Genomic DNA, 18,454 nt, shown 5'->3' on the forward strand with positions numbered 1-18,454 from the left:
AGGAAACGGGCATTGAGACATCTCTTGAGCTGCCACACTCTACGGAGGGAGGAATATCATTTTAAAATAGACATACTTAGTAAAGGAGGAATCGGGGTATTCTCTACGCAAACCTGTGAAGGTTTAGTGACTCCTCGATTCCTTTACCATGACGGATAAATGTTAATGCACTGTGTGTGGATATGTGGAGGAGATTCAGCTTATCTTCATACATCTACACTTTTTAGGTATTCTTCTCCCCTGAGCTCCCCCAACTATTCATTGGACCTGCATGTTGGACATTGCACTTCACTTGTTATCTTGGCGATGATATAACAAGCTGCTCCTTGTATTCCCTCGTTGGTGCCATTTTGGGTGATTTACGCGCAATTTAGAGAAGTCGCTCCTTTTCAGCTTGGAGTTACTGTCTTAATTATCTGTGGTGCAGCTTTACCTGCTGACAAGTTCTTCTCCATACTTCGGTGATTCAATTTCTGAAGACTGGTTTAATGTGATTGACTGCCTATGTCGGCTGTACCATTTGTGCGCACCCTCGTGACTTTGATCCTTCCAATGGGGCTCACTGCCAACCCTTCATTCATTCAACCCACTGGGGTTTAATGTGCAAATGGCTTGATTAAGCTGAGTTGCCACGTCGAGAGTCGCGAGTGAACTTTGTGTTCAATTTAAATACTGTATACCTTTATGAAAAAGAACATCTTTGTCAAATAACCAAAATTATACACAATATACCTTGATATAAATTAATCGTGAGTACTTCCATCCTTCTCCTTCAAAACAATTCTCGGGACACTAGAAATTCTTCTCGGGACACTTTCAAAAAAGTTTGTTATAAACTCTTGTGAAATGGTGTTCCACGTTTCTTCCAAGACCTTCCAAAGACCATCTAAGATGCTGGGATTCTTTTTTGCTTTTTCTTTGTCCAAATAATCCCAAACAGCTTCAGTGATATTGAGATCTGGGTTTGAGAGGGCTATTCCATGCCTTGATGTACTCCAACTTCCTCTTTATTTTACAAATAATATTTAATTATTCTAGCTACCGGGCATAGTGGCGTGCGCCTGTAATCCGGCTACTCGGAGGCTTGGGTTGGAGGATCGCTTGAGGACGGAAGCTCTGCGCTGGTCCGCACTATGAGAGGGTGTAGGGCAGCCCGGAATCATGGCGAAACCCAATCCTTATCCCTGTGTCATAAGAGGCGACCAGGGTTGCGTCGGGAAGGGCATCCGGAGTAAAACCTATGCCAAATCAGTATGCGGATCATAACGGATGATCCGCTGTGGCGACCCCTAACGGGAGCAGCCGAAAGACGAACAACAACAACATTTAATTATTCTAGCTGAGTGTTTTGGATTATTATGTTGCTGTAAGATGAAGTTTGGACCAATAATTCTTGGACAATTGGGGATATTATGGTGGTTTAAAATTATTTATTCATACCTTTTGCTGCAGTCAATATACCATTCCATTTACAGTAATTTTCCAACACCACTTGAGGACTTGCAGATATGCACCCCCCCCCAACCTTGAATTGAACACCCCCCCCCCAACACACATATTTGTTTAATTGTTAGCTTCATTTTTCCATCGTCTAACATATTGTCTTTGATTAGAACCAAATAACTGAAATTTGAATCGTCCGACTAAAGCACCTTTGAATATTGTTCCATAGTCCAATTTCTGTGTTATTATTTATATTTAGGCTTTTAATCTTGTTCCCCTTTCTTAACAGAGGTTTACTTACTGCAACACATCCTTTTAAGTCTTGATTTCAAAAGCGAAATTTGTACGACACCTGAGCCTTCTGCCAGTTCTGTTATCAATCCAATGCTTGTCTACCTTCTATTCCTTAAGGATATTATACTCAAGTATTACTCATCCTTGTAAGACAACTTTTTGGCGTCTTCCAGTCCTGGGTTTGTCAATGCGCGACTTTCAAAATGATGTATAAATGCTAAATGAAGCCTTTTGCGTTGTGTGTGTGTGTGTGTTTTTTTTTTGTTTGTTTTTTTTTTTACACTGACTCGGTTCGGCTTGCCGAGCTCTTTTAACCTGCTGTTATTAGTGCAAAATCCAGAATTCAAATCGTCTTTTAAATATAATTTTCAGCATTTGGATGGAATAGTGGCAATTTTAAAATGGTTAACCATAACTTTTCTGTTCCTGAATGAAAATTACTCACGGAAATATGACAAATACCTGTGGGTGAGTGCGAGAGGTGTTTATTTCCTATTTCATGTTCATACAATTAGTGGCATGCAATACATGCAATACATGCAAAAATGTCCTATAATTTCTCTCGTGAACAAACGATATACGTACAACACCCCCCCCCCAGCGCTCCGACCTCCCCTCTCCCCAACAGTAAATATCATCATTTTAAACTTACCTTGCACATTCAAAAGCCCAAAATAGTCCCTCCCATCGATGTGAAGAAACAACTCATGCTGATACACAGTCCATTCACTGGCAGCTGTGGAAGAAATGAACTCTATTTCCACTCAGGTTCAGCATACAAGGAGAATTTTTAGTAACATTACATACGTGCACACACACGGGAGAAATCTCCGTCAATGAAACCCTTCAAAAAAAAACCCGAACCCAAGTCTTATGCAATCGAGTGGGAAAGATGATTGAACAAGCAGGATAAAAGAGAAATAACTTTTCATCTGCGAAAGAGTAACTATTCCCATAGTTTGAAATCGATAATATAACTGCTTTCTGCTACTGGGGAAAGGGGTGAAACAGTCTAAACTAGAAGGGCACTCGGTAGAGTGCATACCTCCACCACGTAATGCCTGATCCACGAGAACATATCTGGTCCAATACATTTTTGAAATATCATGCTATACAGTACTATATAGTTTTTGGCCCGATTGCTCAATGGTGAAGAATCACTTTAAAAATTAAATAATTCAGGTATCCAGCTCCGGATTCGGATCTTCACCAAATCGAATCAATTATTCCTTGTCACACAGCCAAACTGTCCACCAAATTTCGTCCGAATCCGTCCACAACTTTTTGAGATATCACAACGTATCATTTTTGGCCCTTTCTCTCAACGGTGAAGAATCACTTAAAAAAAATTCTAGTAGTTGGACCCGGATCCGGATCCTCACCAAAATCAAATCGGTTCGTCCTTGTCACACACTGAACCTGTCCACAAAATTTCATCCGGATCCGTCCACTTTTTGAGATATCCTGTAAACAAACAAACAGACAAAGGGGTGAAAACAACCTCCTTCACCTTCGGTGGTGGAGGTAACAATGTAGGCAAGGCCCAAGTACAGCCAATCAGAAAAGAACACAACAGACCCTTCAAGGGTCCTCCACAGTGTTTGGAGGTATAGACAGTTACACAGATAAGGGGAGTGAATCATTACTTCGGCACGTTCTCAGCATTGATAAAGAACATTACATTGACTGTCGCTGCTCACAGAATCTCAGCAGCTTTTACAATGCGTCTACACAAGAAGCCATGCATTATATTCATTAAATTTGTGAACTAAATCAGAAATGTATAAAGTTATGTTTAATCGTGTACTAATTGATATACTTCAGTCTTCCTGAAACTTATGCAACGTTTCCAAGTTGTTACGTCGTTTTAATCAAAAATGACAAATCGATATCAACTGAAGGCAGATGTATGTTTTACAGAGAGCAAATGCAACAGAATACATGGATAATCATGTTTACAAGGGAATCCTCTCGACTGCAGCATTTTGCCGAAGTTCAAATAATATTTTATGAGCGATGAACAATGTCTTTATTAATTCGCACCAATTACAAATGCTTAAAGAGGAAATCTTCAGCACAGCAATCTGTCGGCGGGTTGTGTACCACACGTCTGTCTACTCGAGTCTTGCACCGGTCCACATGGTTGGAGTTTGCAGCACCGGTGGCTGCCCGTTCGGTGAGCTAAGAGAGGTGTCCAAGTCTTCCGTTGTGCAGAGGCACAGTCCTTTCTCTCAGGTACTTTTCCAAGTATTTTCACATTATTTTGGAAGCTTGTTGAGCTATTGTAACAATCCGTATCTAACGGACAATATGCTTTACGATGCCTTAAAGCCGTTAGCCGTTGGTTGTGCCTGTCAAAACAGCCGAATGACCTGTGAAACACCACACATATCTCCAACATCCGATTGAAATGATGCACATGCATAGAATCGCAGCAACACGGACAATTGGAGGGGATTCAGCGCATCGCTCCTCATCGTAGGTTGATCCAGGTCATTTTACATTAGATTCAGCAGCCAACAAAATGATCGCTTCGAGAGTCTGTAACTCCAGACAAATTTGATATTGCCATACTTCTCCAGAGGATTGCATCTATCCTTGAAGATTCTCAATGTCTGTAGGTGAGACTTTTGCATAATAGTGCTTGTGCACACACACGTACACACACCTTTTCTAATGGTATGGCTCGTACTTGTGAATTGATTCATGTTTTATTGAAATTAATATGTTTCGATGATGAAGTTCGCTCTTTGTTATTATTCTTTGCTCCTGCATTTTATGTGAAGTGAGGTGCATGAGGGCAAAGACCAGCTGGGCAGGGTTGAGCTATATCAAACACCTTACAAGTTCCTCAGAATGGAAATTTTTGTACAACTTACAGGTGATGAAAGTTGGTCATAATGTTGAGCAATTAATTTTTTTTTTTTAATGTTTGCAACATTATGAAATTTTTATTCAGTTTAAATTAAATAAACTTGTAATAGGCATCCACCACCATCCTTGACCATGTTGTGGAACGTCGGCCAAGGCCTTCACTTTCTCTTCCACCCCCATTTTTTTCACCTTTTAAATTAGTTTTCTCCGCAACCACTTGAGCGATTGACAAAAAAAAAAACTTTCAACATCTGAGCACCTGCCTCGTGGAAAATGTTTTAACAAAGTTACATAATCATTGGATGGAAAATACAGCCGGCATTCCAAAAAAAAAAAAATCTTTTCTGTCAGGCATTGGTAGCTGGCTGTTTCACGCCTCAGGGATAAACTCGGCTGAGTAAAACATTTTCATGTCTGATTAATTTTTTCCTGATGCTTTCTTCTGAGCACATCAAAAAGATTTTGCCTCTTACAAAATCCCTTGGTGATGTCACAAAGACTGCTCTGTCATTAACTTTGTCACAACCCATACAAAGCGGTTTCTCATTTTATGGCTTGAAAACTATTCCGACAGTAAATTTAGTTTGAATTGTAGTCGATACGTTGTAGAAGCGCCTTTGGCAGCGATTACAGCTTCGAACCTTCTTGGGTATGTTTATCAGCTTTGCACATCTGGATTTGGGAATTTTCTCCCATTCCTCCTTGCAGATTTGCTCAAGCCCTGTCAAGTTGGATGGGGAGCGTCGGTGAACAGCAATCTTCAAGTCTTTCCACAGATTTTCAATGGGATTCAAGTTTGGGCTTTGGCTAGTCCACTCAAGGACTTTCACGTTCTTGTTCTGAAGTCATTCCAGTGTTGTTTTGGCTGTATGCTTGGAGTCATTGTCCTGTTGGAACGTAAATCTTTGCCGCAGCCTTAGGTCTTTTGCACTCTGAAGCAGGTTCTCCTCAAGGATTTTCCTGTATTTGGCTCCATTAGTTGTTCCCTCTATTCTTACAAGTCTCCCAGTTCCTGCCACTGAAAAGCATCCCCATAGCATGATGTTGCCGCCACCATGCTTCGCCGTAAGGATCAGTGTTAGATGGGTGATCTCTGCTCGGTTTCCGCCAGTCAGAGAGCTTTGCATTCAGGCCAAAGAGTTCAATTTTCATCTCATCAAACCACATAATCTGCTGCCTCATGCTCTCAGTCATTCATGTGCCTTTTTGCAAACTCCAGGCATGCTGTCATGTGCCTTTTTCTCAAGAGTGGTTTCCGTCTGGTCACTCTCCCATAAAGCCTAGATTTCTGAAATGCTGCACAGACTGTTGTCCTTCCTTCTGGCAGGTTCTCCCATCCCAGCCAAGAAAGTCTAGTTCTGCCAGAGTGGTTAATGGGTTCTTGGTCACCTCCCTGACCAAGGTCCTTCTTGGCCGGTTGCTCTGTTTGGTTGGACGGCCAGCTCAAGGAAGTGTCTGGGTAGTTCCATATTCTTTTCCATTTCCTAATGATGGAGCTCACTGTGCTGTTGGGAACTTTCAACACTCTAGGAATTGTTGTATACCCTTCCCCAGATCTATGCCTCCTCACAATTCTATCTCGGAGTTCTATTCTACGGACATTTCTCAAAGATGATCAAAGGAAATTGGATGCTCCTGAGCTCAATTTGGAGTATCGTAGCAAAGGGGTTGAAAACTTATTGACTCAAAACATTTCAGCTTTTCACTTTAAAATAATTTGTATAAATTTCTAAAAAAAAATTCCACTTACATTGTGGGGTATTATGTAGAGATTAGTGATAAAAAAAAAACAAAACCTCATTTTCATTCATTTTAAATTCAGGCTGTAACAACAATATGCGAAAAATCAAGGGCTGTGAATACTTTCTGAAGGCACTAAATTAAGATATAACTAATTAATCCCTTATCCCAGAGTCATGACAATATTTTATTCATCAAAATAACAGCAGAAGGCATGTACTTTTAGAGTTATAACTTGACATTACATTAGTAAATTAGTTACAATCTCTCTGATTGTCAGATTGTAGAAGATTGAACCAATTTATTTGGGTTCATTCTTATGCCACTGATATGTTTAACAGGAAAAGCAGAATGTGCTCCTAATCTGCAGGAGGACACCTGTGAAAATCCTGCATTCTACAGTTTTGCTGGAATTCTATTTGCTGGCCAAGCATCTTGGACTCCCTTCCCCTCTGGATCTTGAATCCAATCCAAAACCCTGTCTGCAGCCTCTGTGGCACTGCCCCAGTGCAAACTGATTCCTCCACCACCGTGTCCATAGCATGTCACCAACCGCATCCGTTGACCCTGAGATCCCCTCAACCACAACCTATCAAGCCTGACCTGTTTGCGGAAAGGTCTAAGCCCAACACCAACCCTCCAGCCTGTTTCATGATCACGTCCCCATGTAGTCTTCACACATCCAGAATTGCAGAGGAAATTCTTCCTTTCATCTTTGAGAGCAAACTCATCGTTCTTGCTGTCACCAATTGCATTCTTCAGAAATGGCATCACCGTAAAACACCTTGCCAAAATATCCCTCGTTTCACTATCTCTCACTCGTAGATCTCCATCTCCAGCAGCTTTTATCCCACCTAAAGTCACCATTCCACCTGCCCCAGGGTATATATATGTGATCCCATCTCCTACCCGCACAAAAGTGTGGAGCGAAGGAGCATACACCTTTACAACCTGCCCCCTTATGGGACAAAGGTCAGGGTCAGAGATGAGATGTGCTGAGCCCATTCCTGCGCAGAGCACAATCACGTCAGCCTGACCTTCGAGCTCAAAGAGGTCACACAAGTGTTTTTCGATGATATTTACACCAAGCGCAGTCAATCTGGCAAGAAGAAGAGGTAGGAAGAGGAAGGGCAAAGCAAAATAAACCATTGTAGGATCTGCACAAGTCATTGAACATGCTTTGCACAATTTGAATGTACGTTATTGGCTAAGGTGTGTGTGTGTGTGTGTGTGTGTGTGTGTGTGTGTGTGTGTGTGTGTGTGTGTGTGTGTGTGTGTGTGTGTGTGTGTGTGTGTGTGTGTGTGTGTGTGTGTGTGATAATTAGTGGTAAATGACAAAATATTTGTTAATATAATAAGTTTCCTTGGAAGGAACTTTGATGCAGGATGAGTCCATTTTACCCATATAAGCCTCCAGTGTTATTACCAACTTATGATTTTTTTTTCATGCTTTATCCTCTTCTTTTTTTTTTTAATGCTGAGCATCAAACAAGGATAGCAGCAGATACCATTCTAAAGTCTTTGGGATAACTCGGTTGGTGTTTGAACCGCTGACCTCCCAGATTCAAAGTGGATGCTCTAACCATAATGCCACTGAAGATGGATTGAGTTTGATTGGCTCAAACCAACCTCGGTGATGTAATTACCTTAATCGCTTTACAGTATCTTGTATTCCACTCCAGGATCTACCAATTAAAACGGGTCAAAAGTGATTCTGATTGCTCTGTCCTGCTTTGACAGGCTCCGACCCCACTCCAGTGGTGGTGTTGCCATGTACTGTATGTCAAGAACACTATTGCTTATTGCCCATTGCCAACACTAACTAACCCCTCCCCTAACCCTTTTTCAAAAGGATTTGGCTCCAAGCCCTTTGGAATACCTCTCCGCAACCACCTAATGTTTTTTTGTGTGGTATACCATTCACACAATGATGACGACTCCATACGTACCTCCATTTACTCTCATACGGATCAACTCGTAAAAATCCATCCCAACTATATGTTCCTCATCTGCGGTGATTTCCACTGTCACTATGCTAGCTGGCTGGGTGTTGTCTCAGCAACAACTAGCCATGACTGCAACAAAGACCTTTCAAAATTGTGTATCTGACTCACTTGGTAAACTTCCCAACATGGATCTCTGAAACTGGTATGTCATCCCTTCTGGGCAAAGTAATGACTAACTTTCCATCCAATCACTCATGTTCCTCTTCTGACACAATTGCCTCTTCTGACCACTTTCTTGCCAAAGCCCATATCTCTATTTTGTAAAGGAGCAACTTCAACAATGCAGAATATGGCTGTTCACAGGCCAAAGGGCAGGGATTGCAATCTGCCCTTCATCAAAAGGATTTGGCTGTATCTGATCTTGCTTCTGCCTGGGAATACCCTCACAAAAGCCTACTTTCGGATGCACCGATTTATCCCATCCCTCCAATGGCTATTCTATCCATCATCTGGGCCCTAGTATCCTGTGGGGAGAGGTGTTTGCAGTGAGGAAAGCAGCTTGCTTTCCCAACATAGAAAGCTAATCTGACTGAAGGCAACTAGAGTTCATTCGCTAAGGCTTACAACAAGTGTCCATCCTGAGGCCTGCCAGAAAATGTCATCTTGCAAATCTCAAGGTTTAACTCTCCAACCAGTCTCCTTCCAAGTCATGGTTGCACCTTGTCAAGTCCTCCTCTGATGTATGTTACCCATCCATCCCCTCCATCACATCAAATTGCATTAGTGCAGACTCTGCCCAAGATATGGCAGAATGTCTTAACTCTGTGTTTGCTTCAAAATCCTGTGTAGCCCATCCATCCCATTCTGTCCCCATCTTACCCTGATGTACCAACTGACTCTTGAACTCTGTGTCCTCGCCTGAGAAGGTAGAGAAAATTATGTCTGGCTTTAAGCCTCCTTCAGTGATGGGCCCAGATGACATCAGTGCCCATGTTCTCAGATCCAGATTTGCCAATCTTGCTTTCCCTTTGTCTGCAATATTCATTCTGTCTTTCTCCTTTTGGTGTTTCTCATCAGCCTGGAAGTCAACAAACTTTACTCCCATCTCCAAGAAGAGTGTAAATACAGAGCCGATCAACTACAGATTCATCCCATCTCGTCTTCAATGACCCTTCCCTTCTTCTTGCAGTGAGGCAGTTGCCTTGAAAGAAGTTGCCTTTTATTCCTGGAAGACAAACCTGACCAAAGGCAATCTCAGTGCATTCCAAAAAATCTGCAACAAGTGTCCACTCTCAGGAGAGCCAGAAAACGACATCTGTCCAAACTCAAGAATGAACTTTCAAACTTGTGTCCCTCCTCTAAAACCCGGTGCTGCCTTGTTAAATCTGTCCCTGGAGTATGTTCCCCTTCCACGTCTTCCTTCTCTTCAAATGGCACCACAGCCGAATCCACTCGTGAGAAGGCCGAATGCCTCAATTCTGTGTTAGCTTCCAAATATTGCATCCTCAACCCCTCACTCGCAGTACCCATCCTTCCCTGTCGTACCCAACTGCTCCTGTACTCTGTATTTTGCTCCTGAGAAGGTTCTTTCAACCCTTGACTGACTGCAACTGGACTGGACGGCATCAGTTTCCGTTTCCTAAAATCCTGCTCTGCTGCTGTTGCACATCGTCTCGCTACCATTTTCACCCTATAATTTGCTCTCGGTCTCGGCCTGGTGTTGGCGCAGTGGTTAGGGCAGCGGCTTGGGATTCAAAAGGTCCTTAGTTCAAGCCCCATTGAGCCACTGAATTAATACACCAGGGGGTTGACTCAGCCTGTCATCCTTCCGAGGTCGGCGAAATGAGTACCAGTATACTGGGCCGGTGTATACCCCTGTTAAAATAGGTGTACCATATCCCTGTGTCATAAGAGGCGACCAGGGTTGCGTCAGGAAGGGCATCCGGCGTAAAACATGTGCCAAATCACTATGCGGATCATACGGATGATCCGCTGTGGCGACCTCGAACGGGAGCAGCCGAAAGAAGAAGAAGAAGAAGAATTTGCTCTCGGTCATCTTCCATTTGCTTGGAAATCAGCCAACATCACTGCATTATGTGAGAGTATTTTGTGTACATCACTGACAAGTTTTTTTTTAATTTTTTTTATAATTTAATCCATTTTAAATTCAGGCTGCAACACAACAAAATGTGAAAGTCGAGGGGTATGAATACTTTCTGAAGGCACTGTATGTGCTGAATACAAAATAAGGTGTTTCCTCCCCTTGTCAATCTCTTCCTTTCCTACTTCTTTATTTCCTTGCTGGTTGCACTCAAGTTTTGCCCCGCTACATCACTGTCAATTTAACCTTGCTCTTTCACTGGTATCGCTCTTGTCGAGGAAAAAAAAAAATCCAGACAAGTTTATCAAGTAGGCATTGCAGCTATAAATTAAAATCTTGCTTGACTTCTTACTCCCAGGTCAATGTTACAAGTACCACAGATTCACAAACCTGTGCATTAGGTATGCCAGATATGTAGTGACCTCACACTTCAGGGTAGTAAAGTGAAATCCATGTGAACATCCTGGAAACATTGCCAACTCTTCATTGGTTACTGCTCGCAAACCAAAAACATCTGCAGTCCAAAAGGGGATTTCATTGTAGGTTGCATTGTAAAGTTGGTAACTGAAAAAGAGAAGCCAAAGAACCACACCATTAGTTTATTTTCAAGTCCAAAATTGATAACTGGTCACCCTGACCCTGGATTCCCCACTTTCATCCGTTTATATCTGTCTTACAGGGGTATCATTGTTGCTTTTAAAGAATGTTTGTTTTTAGACGACGTATTTCTGAGAAATGTGCATCCGAGAAGCATTTTTTAGTAAGAGTTGGGAACATGACTTTTTAACATAATTAAGGTATGCTGAATTCGACAGCCCTGTTCCCAAGCTCAATTTTGAGTTTTTAACCATCTAATTAGCATAAACAAAATGGCTGCCAAATTGACAGTTTTGGGCACTTTCTTGGGACAGGCACTACTATACCATTTAAATAAATGGTTGCACATTGCTCACATGTACGCATCTTAGAAATGTCCCTTGAGCAATAGATCAAAGCTACAGGCTAATAAAATTCGTAACATGCCAAAAATATATTATTATGCCAATTAGCTACCACCATTACCAAAAAAATCTATTTTCTGCTGTTACTTTGTTACTATGCATGCAAACCTGACAAATGAGATGTCTAGACCTACATTTTGAGGTCAAGAAAAACGATTAAGATATATTTGAAGCATTTTAATTAATGTTTACATAGTTACCGATGTTTATTAATAAAATGTAGAAGTTAAAGTTGCTAGTCTGTAATCATAAAAACCAAACAAAGTTCTATCATGCTGCTACATGAACAAATTTCAGTCAGCATAAACATTTTTCAGGAATGCCTAACATCTTTTTGGCAAATCACATTGTATTCATGCAAGGAGTCTGATCACCAATCTGTTGCTGGCATGCACACATTTATGTGCATCGTAATCCTGAATTCCGGCATGTGCAGCGTCGAGTCTTGCATTGTTTCCGACATGCACAGGCTACCATCGAGGCAACTGTCTGGAATGGGACTCATTGCCAACAATATGGGTTGCAGTCCTGATTTCCCCAAGTCTCCATCCCATTTCAGAGGGGGCAGGGAGCTCAGGTGTGGGGCAGTGGCAATTTCTCCATATCATCGCTTGATAGTGTACTCTCATCAAATGGAAACGGAGCGCATCACTTGTTGGGGCCATGGCTTCTGGTTTCCCCGTCTTGGAGAACAATAAATGCCATGCTGCATCAACAGAGTCTGTTGTGTGCACATTGTATATTCTGCAGACAAAGGTTTCTGAAGATTTGATGGTTTCCTCTGTGAGTTCACCAATGCCCAAGTTCTTCAGCAATTCATGGTGCTCTTTGAAGACCTTCCATGATGATCGTTTGGTGTGATTCGCGATGTAGGAGGTGGTGTCATACCCTGTCAATGCGTAATGTGCTAGCAAGGATGCTGCTGAGCCTCTTGGTAGTTTGTTGAAAACTGCATCAATCGGTATCTACCACCGTTTCTTAGATGTGCCCGACACATCCAGAGATGCTCGCATTGCATACGTTGAAAGTGGGATACCAGAAGCAGGAGAACATCAGTGTCCCTGGAAGACACAACTGTATTAAACTGGCTGTGGACGGCATGCAGCACCAATCTTGTGTCTGCTTCTTCATGTGTGGATTTCAGAGGTGTCAAATCAGTTGTACCTTTTGATGACTTGACCTCGAGTTCCTGTCTAAATCTCCCAGCAACTACAATTTCTTTATCCTTAGGCGCCTGTGAACACAGTTCCTCAGACAAGAAATGTGCTCGATATGCTTTATTATCAGCTAGTGACAGAAAATTTGACCAGTTCTTTGGAAGAGGTACATCACGACCTTCCACAAGCCGTCTGATTGGCCGTGCTGCTTTACTGCGCCGCGTTCTGGTTGGACCCTTGATTGTTTCTTCCCTGTATCTGTCGAACACAATATCAATTCTTTGATATTTGGAACCTGCAATCAGCACAGTTTTCACGTATCTGTCGGCCAGATCTCCAAAGGTTACAGCATCATCAGGCTTTCCAAGAGCTACTACCAATGCTTGTCCATCAATGATAAGGCAAGTTGACGTGTCATTAATTTTGAATTCTCAGGACAGTCTATGTCTTCTGTTATCACGTTGGCAAGTAACGACTTGTTTCCAGTGCGTAGTGTACCATTCATTTCGGCAAGGGATACAGGGACCGCAAGAAGCTCTTGTTTGAGTACAGATGGCAAATGAACTGGCCGACCCGCCTCATAGGCAGTAATTAGACATCGGATGACATTTCTGTCTGTCTTCAGAACAATTTTCTTGTCTTTGTCTTTTGTGTGTTTAACCACTTCGTATAAAGTGGAAAATGTTGTGGCGTTATTCCTGCGCAGATGGTCATGGATTGAAACATGTGGCTTATCACATTGCTCAGCCACGATGAACCCGTCCTGAACAAATTCCTTGACTTCTTCTTGTCCAAGCTCCTTGGCACGTAGTAGTGATTCTTGAATTGACTCTGTTGCTTGGTCTTTCGTAGCAAGGTTTTGCAACGTACCTGGATGTGATACAGATGAGAACACGCTGAATCCCTGGAAAGTGGAAAGTAAAGAATTCTCGTCATCATCGTCTCTCGTTCGTCGTGATTTGGTTGCTTCGTTGTGAAGGTCTGTACTCCCACGGTGGAGACTGTACATTCCATGGGTTTGTTCTGCTATGTGAGATCTCAGGTTAAAGGAGAGTGTCCACCTTCACAGAGCTGATGTCGTCATGGTGATACCAATGATACCACCTCCTTTTTTGCCTATGCCATTTATCCATTCCATGGCCAGGTCAGGATCTACTTGGCTGAACTTCTGAGCAGATCTATTGACTACAAAATTGCCTCTTTGGAACTCCATTAAAACAGGTTCTGGAAGCTGATGCATCTCCACTAGAAACACTGGACCCCATCGTGCATAGTTCAGGTGGTCATACCGCTTGAAGTAGGGCAACATCAGACTGAAAGAGTAAAGATGGAGATCCCAGATGCCATCACACTGAAATCGAGTGCATTGCAGCAGTATAGCGACCATGTCCATATGTTGCCACCAGAAGCTGAAATTCACATCATCAGATCGACTCTCAACAAAATCATCCAGGAGCCTCCTGAACTTTTCCTGATCCAGAAATGTTATCAGTTCTGGAATCTTCTGCGAGTCGTCATCAGAAGCCATCCTGGAAATGCAAGCATGGCAGTCCTCGTCCACCTCTGCAACAAAGGAGAGAAGGCTTGGCATCAGGAGACGCCACAGAGCTTGCAAAGTCAGTTTGTATGCCCTCATAGCTTTGTTGTATGCCTTTCCTGCCAGAACAAGTTCTACAGTGCCTTGCCCGAGCAGTCCACTCTCCACCCACACTTCAGCTTGTCCAGAACCATTCATATGATCTCCTATGGCCTTGAGGAAGTTCATCGATACGTGAAGGCCACCTAGGCAAGGTATTAACTTGTCCTGCTATTCTGGAACAGACCACTTTAGCTCCATAAGTCTGCAGTACAGCGCTTGGTCGACTGTGAGGACTATATGTTCCTGTCCAAAATGTGAAGATATTGCCATGCATCTTTTCACGGCGGTATTCAAAGTATCCAACTCATGAGCGGGAGCAAGGATTATAGGCAAATATCCTACTGCTGTCTGTTCTGGTTCCTCTGATGACAATGACTGATTGAATAGTGTCCAAGAAGGTTTTATCTCTGAATTTTGATGGCGCAAGAAGAAAGCTAGGTCTGTAGCTTTTGCTTGTCTTGCATACTCATTGTCCTCCTCAGATTTGCTGAAGCAGGCTTCGTCGACGGGTGCTGTGAATACTGGCTTGCATTTTCCACGAGTTATACTGACAGGATGCAGCTCCTCCAGGCCATTTGGCACAATCAAAGTATGTCTTGTGGATAGCTCGAGATTTTTAAGAGAAGCATCAGTTGTTTGGCCTCGTTGCCATGCTGCCATTTGAGTTGCATGGAAGGTATTCTTTCCATCAAGTGTTTCATCAAGGATGTCAATGTTATCACAGGTGTCGTGGATTAATTTATTTGCCTCAATGTTTGGTGGAATGATGGCACCAGTTGCTTTGTCCAATGATTTGAGAGTGCTCTCAGCCAAGGAAGTGTCTACTTTAGTCAGGTTCTTTATGTAATTTCGTTATAATTTTTGGGAGATTATGAAAACTATATTTTTGAAAACCTTGTAGCCTAACAAATCAGAAAAGGTTTGATTCCATTTTCTCAGATGTCATTATGGCGGCCATCTTGGATTTTTAAAACTTTCAACCCTCAAACACTAGTCTCTCAATATCTCGCCTCCTGGATGACCTCGAAACAAGATTCCAGTGGCCAAATCTACATTTTTTGGGGCAAGGAATCCAATGGTGATAATTACAAATGTCAATGACACATGTATGGCTGTCTATCTTGCATTTTAATATGCATAGCTGAACAGCTGAACAACAGAAAAAGAAAAAAGATTAGGAATTTGACACCCAAAGTTTACACACAAGCAAACTGTCATGTCTGTCTACACATCTCAATTGTCCTCACTATCATCATCACTGTCACTAGCAAATGTGATATCCTGAGAGTCTTCATCATTCTGGCAGTCAGTGCTACACTGACATAGTGCAGGGTCGCTCCACTGAATTGCACAAACATCTGTGTGAATAACAGTCTGCTTTTCATTGACATCTGACCATCTCAATGATGGCCTCTGGTGCTGGGAGGGACTCAGTTGTCATTGGTTTCAGCTGGCCATCCTCGTCCTTGTAGTAGCCATTCTGTAGTGGATCAAGGAACTCCTGCTGGGCGATGTCTGCCTGACCCAACACTCTGGCCTGGATATGAGCTCGTAGGACATGCTGCTTGAGAGCACCAAGTGTGGGTGGAAGCTTGTCACTTTCTGCCATGTGCTTGCAGAAAAGATACCATTTCAGTTCAGGGATGTTGTCGATTTGGATCCCCTTAGGTAAGTATACAGTGCATACAAACTCGGCCAAAGTAGATGGCAGATCCTCTGTCACTTCACTGGTTTGAGACAGCATTTGCAGAGCCTTGGCAACATGATCATCTGCCAGGTAGCTTTGCCTATTAGCTTTGCTGTTCAGGTAGTGTTCAGCCAAGTAGCTTTGCCTATTCTAGAAAACCGCCCAGTGTTGTCTGCTCCTGTAAATGCATGAAATGCCGGCAAAGCCTTTGCTCGATCTACACCCAGAGCTTTCCATATTGGTTTCACTTCCAAAATCCCAGATGCCATTGAAACACAAGTATTTTTCAGCAGGATTTCATAATTTGCTACAACCAGCACCAGTACATCTGTGTCTGGGGAGAACATGAGCTGTGCATCGGATGGGTTGCGACGTGAAGCCAGAACTGCATGGTGGATCAACAAGGTGTCTGCTTCTTCATGGTTGTTGCCTTCAAAGTCCAATTGACTGTTGCTCTCGGTGTGTCCTGCAGCAGAAGCAATGACAAGCTTGGGGGATTCTTTGCTGTATTCAACCGTCTTTTATGCCAGATACTCCACCAGATCAACCTTTGTTTGGTCATGAGAAAGTAAGTGGCTCATTGGAATGTTCTTGATGTTTGTGTCATCTCTGATTTGGTATTGGATTGGATCCTTTCCTTGTCTTCTTTTCTCCCTTGTGATGTGCTTCAAAGAATCCGCCTTGTAGGTATCAAACACCAGAATCACCTCATCGTAGTCTCTGGTTGGAGACATCAGTCTGCCGTAGAACCATTCACTTAAATGTTTGACCGTGATTACTGTTGCTGGCTTCTTTGTCAGCTTTTGGACAACAACCATGCCATCCACTAGTGCAATTTTGCGACTGGGATGACCATCTTGATTGGAGCCCAGAGTTTCAGTGTCCATTGGAGCTTCACCTACAGCTTGTGGTTGATCCTGATCTGCTGCGTCTTCCTTTGCCAGCTTTTCTCGGAGGTGGATCAACTTTGACTTGTCAGTGCATAGCAGTATATCCCCATTGGGGCAAAGAGTGCGCTTGGTGTCTGTGTGAACTCATAGTTGCCAACAGCCTGTTTCTGGTCAATCTGTCTGTTAGACTGAGCAAGTACCAGCAGTCTGCCATACAGATCTTTGGTCTCCTTGAGATCTACAGTTTTGTCTCGGATTTTCACAGTGGACTTCTTGTTGCCAGACATGAACATTTTGTTGTTTTCCTTCTTGACTGGTGCCCAGAGGCTGATTTCTCCATTGATTCTCTCTGACACATAGTCGTCATACAGTTTCTGCCCAGTGTCATTGATGTTCAAGATCTGTGGGACGTAGGCATGTGTGATCATGTTGTACAACTTGTCACCCTCAGCGGTAACTGGGTTTCCATGACTCAGTATGACAGCTGAAGCCTGTCTAAGAAACCCTGTTTGGTGTTGGCATTGTTGGAGATTCCAATCAGTCCATAGTGGACCTTCATCTGCTTGTTGAGATGTTCGCATGCGTGGTCTGCACTTATGGACACAAATGGAATGCCATTTCTGGTGACTGACAGATTACCAGCTTCGAGTTCCTTCCAGGTCTCGGGATGATTAGTTCTAAGGTCAGGCATATCAGCAATGTATCTGGGCCAGAGTCACTTGTATTTGATCCGGTCAAAAGCAAAGAACAGCTTGCTGAGTGCTTCTGCAGCTTGCAAATGGAGTGCCAGATCAGCACTGTGAGATGCAGCCACAAAGAACAGGACTGTCTCCACTTGGTACAGGTAGTTCATGATGGACCTGAACATGGCGTTTTGGGCTTTCTGTGCTTCCCACTCCTTGAATGCTTTCATCACCTCAGCAGTGACCAAGGCTTTGAGGAGGGTAGCGTTGGCTTGCTTGGCAAATTCAGCCTTTGCAGATTTGTCCTCCTCAGAGCAGGCGGCTTCGAATTGTTCAGTTGCCTGCCAGAAAACGTCTTTCAGCTGTGGGTTCTCTCTGAAGAATTCCTCTAGTACCAGTTCATACAGAGCAACATATGAGTAGATGTGGGCCCGCAGAGAATGCTTGTAGTGTATGCACTTGAGGATCTGCCTCGTTGTTGCTGCACCAGAGACGTCAGCTTCTATCCAGGTGTCATCTATGCCTGAATTCTCTATGGAGGCTCCAAGAGCTCTCAGAGAAGCCATGACGGCATGTAGTTCACTAAGTCTGGGGACAACCATGCACTTCAAGTCAGGCCTGGCATCCAACAACTGCACAACCTTCTCATAGAGGGCCATGCCAAATGAGATGACAGTAGGATGTTCTTTACCAACTGCCAGGCGCCGCAGCTCACTTGTCTGCATAATCGCAGTGAGAAGGGTTGACCATTCATGTGCCACCTCTGGAAGCAGTGGTAGAGATCCAATCTGAGTGACAGGCTGACTTGCGGACACCAGTGAGTTGTAGCCTGCCCAACATGGAATCTTGCTGAAGTTCTTTCCCGTCTTCAGTCTGGATACTGCATAAGCAATTGCCCATCCTTGGTGAGTCAGCTGATAGTTTCCAGAGATGCCATCCTTGTTGACTGCAAACTGTCTGGTCCTTTTGTTTGGTTGGGGTTTGGGCTTGTCACAATGC

At 43.2% G+C, this 18,454-nt stretch overlaps 1 protein-coding gene across 5 annotated transcripts in view; it reads right to left on the minus strand.

Annotated features, from left to right (window-relative positions):
- Positions 1-2,206: 2,206 nt before the first annotated feature.
- The window catches only part of DDO (D-aspartate oxidase), a 90,117-nt gene continuing 73,869 nt past the window's right edge, over positions 2,207-18,454 (minus strand). For all 5 annotated transcript variants that reach the window (XM_085856078.1, XM_085856083.1, XM_085856079.1 and 2 more), the window contains 2 exons: positions 10,789-10,962; positions 2,207-7,450 (listed from right to left, as the gene is read on the minus strand). In XM_085856078.1, the coding sequence (XP_085712204.1) occupies positions 6,748-7,450; positions 10,789-10,962 (877 nt within the window). In that variant the 3' untranslated portion in view covers positions 2,207-6,747. The remainder of the gene's footprint in view (positions 7,451-10,788; positions 10,963-18,454) is intronic.

The sequence above is a fragment of the Eptatretus burgeri genome, chromosome 15, assembly GCF_056783735.1.
Source record: "Eptatretus burgeri isolate ZD-2024b chromosome 15, Ebu_testis_v1, whole genome shotgun sequence".
NCBI lineage: Eukaryota > Metazoa > Chordata > Myxini > Myxiniformes > Myxinidae > Eptatretus > Eptatretus burgeri.